Here is a 15207-nt window from a genome sequence, read left to right as displayed (position 1 = left end):
AAAAAAAAAAAGCCCCCAGGGACAAAATATAAAATGAAAATGAACAATTCTCAAATCCGCACAATCCATGCCATCCGTGACCCCTTTGCCCTTCCTTGGTGTCCCAGAAAACAATCTCAAATTTAGATAAACAGACAGAATCCGGCGCATACCGTACTGTACTGTACCTCTCAGTCCTATGATATGAGAAGACAAGGAGTACAAAAGGAAATAAAGCAAATAAACAAACCCCATTTCGCATGTACGCAGTATGTAAAAGTACAAAATATCAGAACTAAATCCGCCCAAACCAAACGCTGATTCCGCCGCTGCCCTTCCCCCCTTCCCCCCAATCCATCTGCTAGGGTTATACGCTTGTTGACCAGAGATGCCTTTCTTAGGTCTCTTTGTAGACATGCCACGGCTCATCCGGTCCAAAAAAGGCCTCGAGCAACCGACACCCACTCTCAGTGGGCTGGCTAAATGCAATCTTCGACTTGGGAATCTCCATGCCGTAGATGTAATTGCTCACCACGCAGTCGAGGAGGTCCATCGCGATGCCTTTCCGGCGCGATGAGGCGGACGTCCACACGCGCGAAATACCCACGACCGCGTGGTGCACCTCTTCGCTAGCCGTGATTGATGACGAGCCATTAGGCCGCTCGCCATTCATGCCCGTGCCTGTGCCCGTGCCCGTGCCTGTGCCCGTGCCTGTGCCTGTGCCTGTTCCTGTGCCTGTGCCTGTGCCTGTGCCTGTGCCTGTGCCTGTGCCCGTGCCTGTGCGGCCACCGCGACCAGGCCGCTTCACCAAATGCGACTCCCAAATCCGCTCCGTCAAGCAGAGCCCCACACACCTGCTATCCTTCATGTGCAAGAATACCTTGAACCGATCCACCTCTTCCTTCGCTCCATTCTTCCGGAGGCGCTTAGGCGGCTCGGTCTGGCTCCACAACACCGCCTCCTCAATATCCGGCGCAGAAAGCTCCTTGTTGACCACCTCCAGGACACGCATGGCCTGGCCCCGCGCGGAGGGGGAGCTCTTCCTGTCCACTATCACGACATAGCCCTCGTCGAATCTGGCAGCCTCGTAGACCCACCGGCACGCGTTTGCGCGCACAAATGCCTTGCCCAGGTCCACCCCGCTCGAGTTCATGTCATGGAATTTCTTGTGCAGCGCGACATCCTCCGCGTTCGAGGGGATATATTCCATCCCGCAGGTGGCGCATGTCTTGCGCACCTCCCCTCCCAGGTCGAGCTGCATCTGCTTGAGCGTGGGTTGTTGGGACTGTGTCTGTTGTCGATGTTGTTGTTGCTGTTTAGGTTTCTTTTTCGGCGGATCCATCGATGCGCGGACGCTGTTAAAGTTTACCTCTGTCAACGGAGTACCATTTGTGGGAGTGTTCGTGGCAGCGGCGCGTTTCCGCCTCAGAAATGCAAAAGTGGGTTTTCGTGTGTTAACCGGAGGTGGGGTGAGCTGTAATGGAGGCGAGGAAGGGGGTGTCGAGAGGTCATCGTCTAGGTCTTCCGAGAAGGCAGCGGTCGAGTTGCGACGCGACGGGCTGGACAGGATGGCAGCAGAAGATTCGCGTATGGCGCATTCGAGGTTGTTTTCGTCTTCAGCGGAGTCCTTTGGCGCGGTGTCCGCTTGAACACGTCTTTTCTTAGCTGCTGGACGTGAATCATCGTAGCAAACACGCCGTATAGGGCGGCCGTAGGTGTGCATCATTACACCTCTGCGCAGGAGAAAAAAAATAAAAAATTGTTAGAGACATTCATGTTGTCATTTGTTAGGGAGGAGGGGACGCGCGCGTCGAGAGGCAAAGTGGTAGAGTGGTAGGTAGGCTAGAGATCAAAACAGGCAACTAGCTTGGTTTTTTGCACGTTGCTTACCTCTTGAACGAGTTGGTCACAGTATATGGCATGTCCCGCGCAGTGATCATGAAAAGCGGATTCATGGGGAGACCAGCAGTGGAAGTTTGGACATGAGTGTTACAGCGATTCTTGAGTGTTGTGGCTGTGTTGTTGTTATTGGAGGTGCTGTTGAGGTTGCTGAAGTTGGGAGAAATATAGGTGTCGGCCATCGTTTCAAGAGAATAAATAAAATAAGTAAAATAAATATAGTTGGGATAATAAAATAAATAAAATAGATAAATAGATAAATAAATAAATAAATGTCGCGATTAATTTGCTGCTTGATCAACGCGAATCCGCTAATCCGTTTTGGGGCATGGTAGTTAAGGGCTGGAGATTGGAGATTGCGGGCAAAATCCCTTGGTTTTGCTCGGTTTTTCACTCCAACCAACCACCACCACCACCACCACCACCACCACGACGTCGTCTTGGGTCTTGGTGTTGTTTACCGTACGTCTTCTGCTACTTGCTTCAGTGGCAAAACAGCTCGAAGGTGGGAGATACCGGAATCCTCAATGATGACTCTGTGCTTACTCCCGTCCTCCCTCCAGGGTTGTTGCGTCCACCATAAGCACCAGCAAACGAACTCGAGGGAATAAATAATAAAATGAGAGAGAGAGAGAGAGAGAGAGAGAGAGAGAGAACAAAAAGTAGAAACCCGAATGACCGATATTTTGCTATTTATTAATGGTTAATGGCTATTGCCTGGCGGTACGCGATCGTTTTATCAGTTCCTCTCCTCTCCTCTCCTCTCCTCTCCTCTCCTCTCCTCTCTCTCCTTGGGTTGATGATTCCCAGAAAATCCTTCGTCTGGGGGAAACAAAGCCTGATGCAATCCGTGTGCGTGGAGCGAAGCTGCAGCCAGAGAGATGAGATGTATGTAGCATAGTAAATGTATGTACGCAGTAGCGTCTGTTGTATGGCGACCCGACCCGGTGGCCCATTATTATATTAGAGTAGTAGTAGTGGTAGTGGTAGTTAAGTACTAAGTAGTAGTTAATAAGTAATAGTAACTAACTAAATAGTAACTAGTAGTTAGTAGTTAGTTGGTAGTTATTTATTTGACTATTCTTATTACTTGCGACGAAAGGGCCAATAAAACAGTTGAACTTGGTGCCAAAGAAGTTGATTGTGGGGCTGAACCTCCGACCCACTCTTCTTGTCTTCTTGGAACAATAAAATGTTCAACTTTATTAGTCATCTCCCTCTAAAACACACCCCCCCTATAGAACACATACATTATTACTAATCCAGTCTTAAACACCCAGTTTCTTATTTAGTTATTATTAGTGTAGAGGTGTAGATTTAGAAAGAGAGGGGGGGGGGGGGAGGGGTAAACTGGAATTTATTAGTATTAGAATGAGCGAGAATGAGCTGGAGTTCTCAAGAAAATATATGAAAATTCAATACATGAACCCTCTCTTAATAATAGGCATGAAGAATGATGTGCTAGATTTGTCTAGTGTATGGAGTTTTAATGGCGGGGGGGGGTGCTGCCAGGCCAGGGTTTGAGCAACCATGTTCAAACTATAATAATAATAATAATAATAATAATAATAAAGAAGTTGTAAACCCGCTGCTACGACATGCTTGCTAGAATGAAGATGCTAGATATTATTTAGATGCTAGATGCTACATTATTATTACATACTTAACGTACATACTTACATTTCTTCTCATCAACCACCAGAAAGAAAAGCCCTGAATGGAAACCGTTTGCCACTCCACTCCACCACTCCACTCACCGATGATGAGCTATGAGCTTCATCCCATCCCTCCCGCCCGGCCGTTTTACGCAGCGTACGGAGTAGATTAATTATTATTATAGAGTAGAGTAGGGCTATTACGCATAGTACATACGTGAGAACAGCCTTTCCCACTGGCTCCCACTCCCAGCCACCCTGATTTTCGTCCATCCATCCAGAGCCCATTCTTATTACTCTTCCCATCCATCCATCCATCCAGCAGCGGAACCTGGATTTGCATGATGTTGCCAAGGGTCGGTCGGATCTCCGCTTCTCACCGGCCATCTGGCCCATCCAGCCAGCGCTTGGCAGCTTGTTCGAGTTTGTTGTCTTTTTTTTTTTGTTTTTTTTTTTTTTGTATATATATAGTTATATATATAGATATATAGATAGATGTTCTCACGCCTTCCCTGCACACAGGGCTCATCAAGCCCGGATGTTCTTCTCTGCCCCATTTTCTTATTAAGGAGTTGACTACGGAATATATTCAATATTAATATTCACTCTTGCAATCAATCAATCTCCTTCTTGTCTCAGAGTATCTACCGTCAAAGAGGCCACATTCCATCTTGTTTCCCTGGGTCGCCAAAAGTTGGTTGGTTGCCTGGTTGGTTTGCGAATCCAAGCATCCTTTCATCCGTGTTGTTTGAATGTTTCCCAACCAATATCATACTGCGTATACTGCGTATGTAAAATCCAACCTCATATCGCTGGCTGGCTACCCTACCCTACCTTGCTTTTTTTTTTTTTTTTTTTTGGTTTTTCTCTTCTCCGTCCAAAAAAGTGCCATGCGATGATGGCTTTTGGGATGTTGACCTGGCCACAAACCTTTGATTGGCGTTCGAAAGAGCAAACCCCCAGCCTGCTATTGGGTTGTACATGTACATACATACAGGAGTGCTGGTCCCTTGTGGCGTGAACAGCTCCTCCTCGGGCGACGGACGTTGGGGAATAATAATAATATAATAACAATAAAGTGCAGCCTATTGTCGCTGCTCTGTTTTTGAACTTTCCTTAAACTACCCAACAAGGCTATTTATTGGCCGCGAGGCTCTCCACCTTGACTGGGGGGAGGGGAGGGGAGGGGAGAGAGGGGCGGCCAATTGTTATGGCTCTCCGTCGTTTTTTTTTTTTTTAAACGCTTGATTCCGAGTTAATTAATGAATGGGGAAATAAAACCCGGAATTGACTCGGGCATCCCTTGTCCTGTGGATAGATGCAGCAGCAAAGCTGTTGTTGTTTTCCCCTCTTGACAACAGTTGAAGAGATGCGCAGCAAGCATATTTTGCCATCCCGAAATATATATATATATATATATATATATATATATATATATATATATATAAATACAAAGAAGCCCAACATGGGGCTTCAGCGACCCCCAGCCTAAGGTCCCTCTGCTCACCGCGTATGACGAGAGTTGGTTTAAGGGTTCTGCTGAAACCCGATGCATATCGGGCCTCGGAAGTATTTGTTAACATTTTTTTTTTCTACATCTAGATGTTTGTTGACATGGACTGCTAAATATGTAACTCTGGGGGTTAGTTTCGATGAAGCAGATCTAAAAATTACCAAAAAAGGAAGAAAGGAAAACAGCATGGTTTCGTTTCCTCTAGATTTGTTCGAGAACAATCAGCCTTTTTTGAGGGCGACACCCAGGGGGAGGGGGGGGGAGGAAGTGCACCTCTAGACCTACCTTAGGTACTTACCTACCTACCTATCTCCTCCGGCGAACTGAAATGTGGCAGGCCGGGTTAGAGAGGTGAGTAAAACGCCCATTTCTCCCCGAAAAGCTGAAAAGACATTATACCTACCCCCTCTTCCTCTCCGCGCGTCGTCGTCGTTTCATGTACTACATAACCATACCTACCCGACCGGCAACATTTCTTCTTCGTTTTTGGTTTTTTTTTTTTTTTTTTTTTTTTTTTTTTGTTTCTTTCGTCACACAACGGAACAAGCAGCAAGCAGTAACTAACTAATATCTTCTTCCCAAGGCGGGGGGAGCTGGAGACCGTGTGACAAACCGCGGCTTGCTTGAGATACATATATACAATAATCCAATAATCTCTTTCAGGCATGGCATTGGTTTATTTTCTTTACTCGGTGCTTTTTTTTCATTGTTTCATCCATTACATTAATAATTATTTAATATTGCGCACACACACTTTTTTTTTTTTCAAAAAAAAAAAAAAAAATTCCCACACCGGGACCGGAAGCAAGCCAGGCCATGCCATGATACAAGCGGGAACGGGAAGAAGGAAAGGAAGGGAAAGGGAAAGGGAAATGATAGGACAGGAAATGGTATTTCCCCCGCAAATCGTTATCGTCCAAAGTCGGGGATGGGATGAATGTACGTACATACATACATAGCATTTATTGCAGTAGTGAGGGTTAGTAGTAATAGGTATAGGCAGGTTATGTAAATGCAGGATAGACACATACATACATACATACATACATACATATCCTTCACCGCTCTTCAGAAAAAAGGAAGAAGAAGAAGAAGAAGAAGAATGTATATGCCGCAGAACGCTGACGGGAATATTTTATAATAATAATTCAAAAGCAAAAGGAAGGGCGGAATGCAATAAGAAGGCCAACGACGTTGCGACAAGCAAACATCAGATGTATCTAGAGGATATTTTAAATAAGGGTTATTAAGTAACTTATGGGTGGGTAGGTTGCTAGCATTATGAAAGGATAGAACGAAGAAGTAATAAATTATTATTATTATTATCAAAAAGCACTGTCGTAAATGTCATTCATTCATATTCATAAAATTCCATGCAAAAAGGCGGGGTGATTAAAAAGGGAGGGGGGGGGGGTATGAAACGACAAGGAAACATCAGCGTAGTTTAAATAAAAAATAAAAAATAAAAAAGCGAACGAAGCCAGATTACACATAACAAACAACACACTCATGCCATAAAGAGTTAAAGAGTAAAAGGCATACACATAAAAATGGCAGCGAAGATATCTACGACAAGCAAAGCGAAAGCGAAACGCGAAAGCGAAGCATGCAAAAACCCAATGATAAAGCAAAGAACCAACCCAGACTTGTGTCCTTCTACCAATCGACGCCTGGTCCTCCCAATGCAGAATGAATAAAGGCCATGTCATGTCATCACACGAGAAGAAGTAAATCGCACGCAAGGAAATCCCAGCCAGCGTATCTGACAAGAGTGGATGGAACCGGAAAACTAAATCACCAAATCCCCCAAAAAAAAAAAAAAAAAAAAAAAAAAAAAAAAAAACCAAAGGACAGCTCCCTCTTATTCCTCTATTCTATACCCATATTACCACAAACCCCACAGCGGCGCTCCAGCTCGCAAACTCCCAACTCCTAACGCCCAACTCCCAACTCCCAACACCAGAACGAGTCCCAAAGTCCCAAAAACACCCAACAACGAACCCATCACCTCCGACTACTCCGCCCACTCTGCCTCGACACATTCGTCGACACCTGACTTACACTATCGCTCGGCCGCACGGGTTCATCAAACTTGCTCGACCGTGTCGATCGTCGCGACGTCGACGCGCGACTTGCCGCCACAGGCGTCACGTGCGAATCGACATCGACGCCCTCGAGGAATATCGTGCTGGCGCCCGCGACGGAGTCTGGCAGCGGCATGTGGCGGGAGGAGTTTGCGTAGCTGGCGTGGGAATGCTTGCTGCTTGAGTGGTGGCTGCGGGTGGGGGAGGTGGAAGAGTGCTTGGATGGAGAGCTGCTGCCACGGCTGCTGGGGTGGTCTTTGCTGCTGCTGCGGCGGCTGGAGGAGGTGGTGGAGATTGTGGTTACTGATCCTGAGGGGAGGGGGATGTTGCGGGCGGAGTGGGTGTGGGAGTAGACGGAGGCGGTTGGGGTGGAGGATTTGGAGCTCGTGTGGATATCCTTGATAGTGATGATGGAGCGGGTGGAGCGGGACGAGTGCGAGTGGTGCGAGGACGGGCGGGAGTGTGCTGAGTGACTTGAGTGATGGGTTTTTGAAGAGGCTTTCAGCGTCGAGGAGGTGTAGTTGCTGGCGTTGTCGTCGTCGTAGTGGTGGGGTCGTTCTTTGAAGCTGCTGATGAAGGTACTTGGTTGTTTGCGCGCGTAGGAGTAGGAGCATTCGGAGCCTTCTTCTTCGAAGGGGACGGCTTCTATGGCACGGATCGGGATGTCCATGTCCTGCATGCCACTGTATACGCTTGCGCTGGATGCGCGGCGACCTGCGTTGTTGTATTCATACCCATCACCGCCCCGGACACTCTGGGTTTGACCCCAAATCCTAGAGCAGTTCTCGAGGCCTTCCATGATGGTACTTGCGCGTGGGTTTTTAGACAGCATAGTCCGTGCGTAGTCGGCGTACTCGTTATCGACGCCGCCGAAGGTCATACTTCGGGCAGGTGGTGCTTCTATGGCCCTGTACAATGTTGGCTCTGGTGCTGGTGCAAAAGCAGGGGCAGGTTGCTCAACATACTGATGCTGTTGTGTTGGTGAGGGTTCTGATGAGTCGGCTTTGAAAATGGAATACGCAATTGCTGCTCCCGCAGCGGCTCCTAGAAGAGTTCCAACAACAGCTTTAGCGCCATTTGTAGAATCCCTTGGCTGAGGCACAGGCTGTTGTTGAAGTTGAATCGAAGCTGGTGCTCTGCTCTGTGGCGAGGCGCTTGCGGCAGCGGGTTTTGAAACAGCTGTCTTAGCTTTGCTAACGTAGGTTCCGATCTCTGATTTAGCACGGACAACACTCTCCGTCTTGGTGGACGAAGCCCTAGAAACAACGGAGCCATTCTTAATGATCGTCAATGCCCTGTCAGCAGACGCCTTATCTGATCCAGAGCTTCTGGGGCGATGAACAGCTTCAATGCTATTACCGTCAAAATCGATAACGGCAGCGCTGTAATAATTCTGTTCTGCATCACGTAGAGTCGGCTCTCCATGGATCTTTGCGCCTGCTTTCAGGGCAGCAATGAAGAACTGGCTAACAGCATCACGAGATGGGGCTGGAAAGGCTACATGCGCAGCACCAGCAGGGACTCTGTTGGAATATAAATTTTTAGTGATAACGTCCAACGGGGAAAAACATGTATTCAAACATTCCCTACCCTGGTCTCTCCTCTGCGATCCAAAAGTCTGCAGGCTCTCCAGGCACGGAGCCAAAACCAACATTGTTATCGTGGCGGCCGATAAAGCGGTATCCAAGAGGTTGCAGGCAGGAGAGAAAGAAGGAAGTTGATGTTGGCAAATGTGACACGGTCAATGTGAGATGTGAGACAGGCATGTTGGCTGCTGGATGTATTCAAACTGACGGAAGGGGGAATTAAGTAATAACAAAAACAAAAACGAAACAGATACCAGATAGATACTATAAAGTTATATAGATTCACGAGATCTGGTGGGTAATATAGTAAGAAGTGGGGGGAGAAATAGTTTCCGAATATAGCTCCGGTTCGGAAGAGCAGGAGGGGCAGCAAAGATTATATATATATATATACTCTGACCACGAGAGGAATGTTGCCCGAGATGAAGAAGAAGCAGCGGTTAGTTAGTTAGTTATGGGAGGAGGCATGAAATAATACAACAAGACAAAAAAGAGGATCTGACAGAAAATGGCAGCAGACAATAAAGTATTTATCCCGCTGTCTCCAGACAGAACCAGAACAAAAACGATCAGAGTCATTGGAGCCAGTCTATCTCGTCGGCTTTGTTCCCCTGCATTGGCAGACAAAAAGTGACGAAGCCAAAAATTCACGGAGTAGACCCGATTTAGAACAGCAGCTCGCCTGGGTCCACGGGGCATCGCATCAGTAGGGCCAGAAGAGAGACAAAAAAGAGGGCTGTCGGGCCTTCTGCCTCATCATATCACATCGTCAGCACCAGTACGTACCAGCAAGCGCCGGGACTGGTTGCTGTCAGCAGCAGGGTCCAGCGTCAGCATCGTCAATACTCCGTACTCCGTACTCTGCTTCCAAAGAAGAAGCAACCAAGCAAAAGAAGGAAAAACAAAAAAAAGAGAGAGAATCCTAAAATATTAGCCAGCTCCGTTAGACTGACTGTCTTGCATGAAAGGGGTTTCAATGCTTCAAGGAAACCAGCGAAGTCGCGAGTGAATCAGAGGGACTTTACTTTGGCGTGGTGTCCTCGGCCCCATAGTTAAACGGGACAACATTCATTATTCGCCAGAGCTTGCCGCAGCCTGACCGGTAAGTTGTAACTAATAATAAGGTTAACTTCCTGGGCTGGTTGGAGGGGAGGCGGAAAGGAATCCACGCCACGGGGAAACGGCGGCCAGGCAGGCGTCGTGATGGGGCTGTTAGCGGGTGAAAGAATGGTAGTTAGTGGTTAAAATGAAGCAGTTAACTAATCATCATGATCAATAATAAATAATGGTTGGTTGTTGAGACCCCTCTGCACGTCATGCCAAACGGCACTGTTTCACATAGCATAGGTGATTGAGGGCAGAGGGGAAAACACATATCACTTCCATTCATCCATATCATACTAAATAGAGAGAGAGAGAGAGAGAGATAGGTTTGCTGTAACTAGTTACGTTAGTTTGGCGCTGCCATAAGTTTTGGATTATTCAAACAACACAGGCAACTTTTCGCCTTTCACTAAGCCAATTCCCCCAAGGTAACTAGTTAACTAACTATGTATAGCATAGTTAGTATCATCAGTTTATCAATGAGACTCGCATCACTCCAAATATCGCCACGGGATATTCAAGAAGAAATGACGATGATGCCGCAGACCGCCTGTAGGAGGAGCAGAAAGAAGGATAGGGGATGGATGGCTGGGCAGACGGAAGAGAAATGCAATGCAGTATACGGAGTAGTAACTATGGAATGAATAATAATAATAATGAATGAGGCGAGGCGAGGCGAGGTGGGACTGAGAGGTTGGGACGGAGGGGCCCAAAGCAGTCAGTCAAGTTCAGCCTTCTTTTACCATTATTATTATTAATGTTCCTTCGTGCACAGCAAGTAGTTTGAATTGAAAGCTGGCGTGGTCGCAAACCATGCCTATCAACGAAAGGCTCGCTGTGTCTCATTCGCTAGATCATCATCAGTTGGGAGGAGGAGGGGAGAGGGCAGCAGTGCAGCAAGCAAGTAACTCCGGGTAAGGAATTAAGGAAGGGGATTGAAAAACATGACATGACTGACACCTGGCAGTAACACTAAAACTAGTTCTTTCTGCCTGCCTCTGCTGGTTCCCTGGCGGGTGGAGAATAATGAGAGAATGAGAGCATCAGAAGAAAACAAAAAAACAAATCACCGTCCAGAACTGCAGGGAGATTAACCACTTAGTACTGTGTAAGGGAGAGTTGGAGGGAAGTCTGGTGGTTTGGTCGTGCCAACTTGCCGTTTTGGGCCTAACTGGTAACTAGTTTAAATACGCAATACGATATCATACAACCGCGAGCCCTCCTCTCCTCCCTCCCTCCCCCTAACTACCTGCCTAGGTACCTACCTACCTGCCTAGATACATGTAATAATGTACAGTTCCTCCGCCGAAACCTACCCAGGCAAATGTTCTGTTGACTATTGACTATTAATTATTTAGCTCTGTATGTAGCTAAATTGTTAACAACGGGGGCTGGGAAGGTTGTGTTGTGTTGGGCAGCCAAGGATTCGGCCAGCGCATCATCGCATGGGCAGAACTATAGTAACTATAAGTACTCTGTATATACGGAGTAGTTAACATGGCAATCCAATCATTACATTACATTACATTACATTACATAACCACCCCAGCCAGCCAGCCCAGCAGCCTCACTTTTTCCGCGCCGAAATCTGTCCATCTACTCTCTACTCTACTTCTCTCTCACTCACTGACTGACTGCCCAATCTCCATACTTGGGTGCCCATGCAGCCAGCTACGTCCTGACTGACTAACCAACTGAACTGACCTGCACTACATCCTCGCTACCAAATGTACCAAACCGAACCGAAATAATTATTCATCACCAGCGTCCCCGGCATCATCAACGTTATACATGGTAGGGGATATTCATTCATTTGCTCCTCATTGACCGCGTTATTCGGAGCTTAAGAAGACCAGGATAAGTTCCAATCCACGTCCTTATCCAGCAGTTCCATGCTAGAGTCTTAAACAATAATAGGATACTTTCTTAACCCTGAGACTACTAACAAGGAAGAAGAGGGAAGAGTTGGCAAAAAAAGAAATGCATTTTTCCAACATAGATATATATATATCAAGTCCGATTCTAGTTAGTAAGCCCATCAGCGTCATCCATCCATTCATCCATCGTTCCCATGCCATGTTGAGGGTATATATATATATATATATATATATATATATATATAGTATATAGACATGTATCACCAATCCAAACCAAACCAAATGCCAGCAGCAAATCCCGGCCAGTGGAGGCAAGTTGAAGTGCCAAATTTCCACATCTCGAAAAAAAGAAAAAGAAGGGGAAGGGAGACAGGAAGAAAGTAATACAAGATATATCGACAGGGGCAAATATAAGGGTTACAAATATAAGACAATTGAAAGCTTTTTCTCTTTTTTTTTACCCTGAGATATAGAAGTGCGGAAAGAAGCCCCCGGTCAGGTGTAGGGATATATCCAGGGGCGCTTTTCTTTTCCTCTCTCTCTTTTCCCTATATCAGCCGTGTTTGGTTGTGTACTTGTTTTCGTTTGCGAAAGTTAGAAAACCGGGCCACCCCGGGTGAGCTTGGTAAGAAATGAAATAGGCGGATGTGAGCAGGTGAGCCCCGGACGAAAAAATGGTTTTATACCCACAGGGAAAAATGAACAGGAAAAGATTCAAAAGAAAATGCAAACAACTGAGAAAATGAAAAAGAGATAAAAAAGAAACCCAAAAACTCCTCCCGCGCGCGTTGAGGCTGTTGAACCGCCCCTGTTTTGTTGTAAAAACAGAACGATATCCAAGCATAGGCTCTCAATGCATATGCAAAAAAAAGAAAGAGAAAATTGTATGGTGAATATATTAACTAGACAAAATGGAAAAAATGGAAAAGGGAAATGAAAATGAGAATGGCTTCTGGTTGCGACATGCTTTTGACGTATCCGTTCGCGAGCACAAAATGCTTGTTGTGAATATGATGTGATGCGATGCGATGTGATGTGATGTGACTGAGGAGAAGACTAAGAAAAGGAAGAAGAGGGAAGGGCAAAGTTTTTTTAATTTTTTGTTTCCTTTGGGCAGTCTCCGCGAGGACAAGCGTGGATGTTGTGATCGTGGCTGGCCTCTCGTTTCGACTGGTTTCATTTTTTGTTGCTTTTCTTCCCTTTCTTATTTCCCCTCTTTTTTTTTTTTTTTTTTTTTTTTTTTTTTTTTTTTTGGGCAGTTGTTGTTGTTGTTGGCTTGGAGGTCCGGTTGGGATGTGGTTTAACTGTTAGTCCCAATAGTCCCCGTTCGTCTGCTTCGAATTCGGGGTTTTTGTGTTTGAAATGGGAAAATGCTGTAGGGTAAAGACCAGAGAGGGAGGACCATCGAACCGGCCGGTGTCAGTAATATCTAGGAAGGGAAAAAACAAAAGGAAAACCTTCCAAACCCCTCTCATTACCTCACACAACAAACCTCACTTCTAGAAAGGCCCTGAAAGGGTAATTTTCACCGTGTCCGCTTATACATATACCCTTCCCAAAAATAAACTGGGCCAATCCCATTTCACGTAGCCGGCTATACGATATCCCACACATCCTCCGCCGCATGACAGAACTTGCTACACGCAACACTGGCACTGAGACTATAGTTGCTGATACTAATGGTATCATCCTTAAAGCCATCAGCAAAGTCATCGCGGCCCTTTGCCATCGCGCCAACGAAGACGCAAATACTCTCCTTGGGCCCTAGCGATTCGATATAATCATTGACGCGGACGACGGGTGCATCAAAACTCAGCGTCACTTTTCGACAGTTGGGCGGCAGGTGGTCTGTGATGGGGTTCTTGATCACCTTCAGAAGCTTTTCTTGCGAGTTGGTGGAGCGGATGGACAGGCGGTGGAGCAGCTGGACCATCAGGCCGGCAAATCGCTTGAAAGTTCGTGGGATGCGTACGGTTGGGCTGACTTCGATGAGGACGCCCTTGGCGGTGTGGATGTAGATTTGCAGTTTTCCTGCTTTGTTGATGGGGGAGTCGAGGAGGGTGAGGAGACACTATAATATGTATACAATTGTTAAGCTCGCGGCAGGTTGATAAAAAAAAAAAAAAGAAAAAGTGGCCGTGGCGTGTATATATATATATATATATATATATATATGGGGTAATTCCAAACCTGATGAGTGATATCCGGGCGCGCATCACTGATATCCCGATTCATCTTTCGCATAACGCCAATGTGTTCATCGCTGTTGAGTAGCGAGTATTTCTCTTCTCTGCCATTGGCGTTTCTCCCCCCCGACGAGGCGCGGTATGTTTCCAGACTCGCGTTGGAGAGGACAACAATCAGCCGCTTGGTTTCCTTGTCGTGGGAGGCGATGGGGACATGCTGTTCAGCGACCAGCTGGGGGAGTTCGGGGGGAGGGCAGGATTGGGTTCCTGAAAAGCCAAAGATGGTGCTCCGGTTAGCGGTCATCATTTCGCATTTCTTTTTTCTTCGTTTATCTTTTCTTTTTCGTTTCGCTTTCTTCCTCTCCGTTGCGCGCAGGGGAAAGAATTGCAGAGCGGGGTATGGTATCGAGACGGAAGCCAAAAGGGATTCTGCCACCAGCTCAAGAAAAGGAAACGAGGCCAAAAAGCTCCGCTAGAAACTCTGAGGGGCGACCAGGATTCATTCATCCTTTCTCCCTTTGATCTTGCGTCGCTGTGCAGTAGTGCCAATTAGGGGAAGGTAGCGGTATTCAATATCCCCTGACCCTGTTACAGTGTTGGGTTCCACTGTCTCCTCTCTTGGGTGCGGTGGCAGAAAGCTGAAAGGGAAGGAAAAAAAAAAAAAAGAAAGCCGCTTTGTGCCCAACAACGACTAACTGGAGGCAGACAACGCCGCCGTATCTTTTCTCTGTCGGGCAGGCGCGCAAACAGAAGAGATGCAACGAAGAAGAAAGTAAAATAAAAATAAATTGACTTACTGGGCCGCTTTCTTTTGCCCTCAGCCGGATTGGACATTCTGTTGGTAGAGGAGGGAGGAGGAGGAGACTGTTAGGTGCGGGAGGAATATGATGGGATGGGAGATGTTGTTTGCGCGATGAGTCAATCGCACAGGAAAGCAGTCGGGGAGGAAGAGAAGAGAGAGACAGATAGGATAGAGGGGGGAAGCAATTGAAAGAATAGAGCGATCAGGATAAGACGGTGTGAGAAGCCAATAATGGGCGTGAGAGTGAGAGCGAGTGAGCGAGTGAGTTGGAGAGGAGGAGTTGGAGAGGAGAGGAAGAGGAGGGAAATATTTAAATATTTAAGACGGAGTGGAATATAGTCAAGTTATTTAACTCAACAACAAACTGCCATTGTCGACCTTTGTACTCCGTACGCAGAGTAAGAAGAACTACAGAGTACCGCCCTAAATAATTCAACTCCATTCAAAAAAAAAAAAAAAAAAAAAAAAAACGTAAATACTTCATACTGTTAGTTACTCATTTCTCTGAGTGAGTGAGTGAGT

The 15207-nt window shown here is 46.6% G+C and overlaps 3 protein-coding genes across 6 annotated transcripts; all 3 read right to left on the bottom strand.

Annotated features, from left to right (window-relative positions):
- Position 1: 1 nt before the first annotated feature.
- On the bottom strand, positions 2–2868 carry BDCG_05868. Of its 2 annotated transcripts, XM_045421569.1 has the most exons (3): positions 1870–2532; positions 763–1712; positions 3–738 (listed from the first exon to the last, which is right to left on the bottom strand). In XM_045421569.1, exons 1-3 carry the CDS (start codon positions 2058–2060, stop codon positions 377–379), a joined length of 1503 nt encoding a protein of 500 aa, XP_045281438.1. In that variant the 5' UTR covers positions 2061–2532; the 3' UTR covers positions 3–376. The 2 variants fall into 2 exon arrangements, with proteins under 2 accessions (XP_045277424.1, XP_045281438.1); XM_045421568.1 differs by having other exon boundaries at positions 2–1712; positions 1870–2868.
- Positions 2869–6895: 4027 nt separating this feature from the next.
- On the bottom strand, positions 6896–10147 carry BDCG_05867 (glyoxalase). 3 transcript variants are annotated; one of them, XM_045421567.1, is made up of 4 exons: positions 9742–10147; positions 8721–9638; positions 8096–8653; positions 6896–8038 (listed from the first exon to the last, which is right to left on the bottom strand). In XM_045421567.1, exons 2-4 carry the CDS (start codon positions 8894–8896, stop codon positions 7051–7053), a joined length of 1722 nt encoding a protein of 573 aa, XP_045281437.1. In that variant the 5' UTR covers positions 8897–9638; positions 9742–10147; the 3' UTR covers positions 6896–7050. The 3 variants fall into 3 exon arrangements, with proteins under 3 accessions (XP_045281437.1, XP_045281436.1, XP_045281435.1); XM_045421566.1 differs by having other exon boundaries at positions 6896–8653; XM_045421565.1 differs by having other exon boundaries at positions 6896–8653; positions 8721–10145.
- Positions 10148–11785: 1638 nt separating this feature from the next.
- On the bottom strand, positions 11786–15048 carry BDCG_05866 (ribosomal RNA small subunit methyltransferase NEP1). The gene is made up of 3 exons (XM_045421564.1): positions 14681–15048; positions 13888–14150; positions 11786–13768 (listed from the first exon to the last, which is right to left on the bottom strand). Exons 1-3 carry the CDS (start codon positions 14715–14717, stop codon positions 13292–13294), a joined length of 777 nt encoding a protein of 258 aa, XP_045277423.1. The 5' UTR covers positions 14718–15048; the 3' UTR covers positions 11786–13291.
- Between the last annotated feature and the right edge of the window lie 159 nt (positions 15049–15207).

The sequence above is a fragment of the Blastomyces dermatitidis genome (genome assembly GCF_000003525.1).
Source record: "Blastomyces dermatitidis ER-3 genomic scaffold supercont1.6, whole genome shotgun sequence".
Taxonomy (NCBI): domain Eukaryota; kingdom Fungi; phylum Ascomycota; class Eurotiomycetes; order Onygenales; family Ajellomycetaceae; genus Blastomyces; species Blastomyces dermatitidis.
Note: the sequence above shows the minus strand (reverse complement) of the source record. Positions and strands in the feature narration are given on the sequence as shown.

What these genes read in the sequence shown, in the direction of transcription:
- BDCG_05868 (XM_045421568.1), bottom strand. Translation starts at nt 2,060, where the DNA reads ATGGCCGACACCTATATTTCTCCCAACTTCAGCAACCTCAACAGCACC. An exon ending in GTGACCAACTCGTTCAAGAG is followed by an intron (nt 1,713 to 1,869) that starts GTAAGCAACGTG and finishes TCTCCTGCGCAG; the next exon opens with AGGTGTAATGATGCACACCT.
- BDCG_05867 (XM_045421566.1), bottom strand. Translation starts at nt 8,896, where the DNA reads ATGCCTGTCTCACATCTCACATTGACCGTGTCACATTTGCCAACATCA. An exon ending in ATCGCAGAGGAGAGACCAGG is followed by an intron (nt 8,654 to 8,720) that starts GTAGGGAATGTT and finishes ATATTCCAACAG; the next exon opens with AGTCCCTGCTGGTGCTGCGC.
- BDCG_05866 (XM_045421564.1), bottom strand. Translation starts at nt 14,717, where the DNA reads ATGTCCAATCCGGCTGAGGGCAAAAGAAAGCGGCCCA. An exon ending in GGGCAAAAGAAAGCGGCCCA is followed by an intron (nt 14,151 to 14,680) that starts GTAAGTCAATTT and finishes TTGGCTTTTCAG; the next exon opens with GAACCCAATCCTGCCCTCCC. An exon ending in GCCCGGATATCACTCATCAG is followed by an intron (nt 13,769 to 13,887) that starts GTTTGGAATTAC and finishes TACATATTATAG; the next exon opens with TGTCTCCTCACCCTCCTCGA.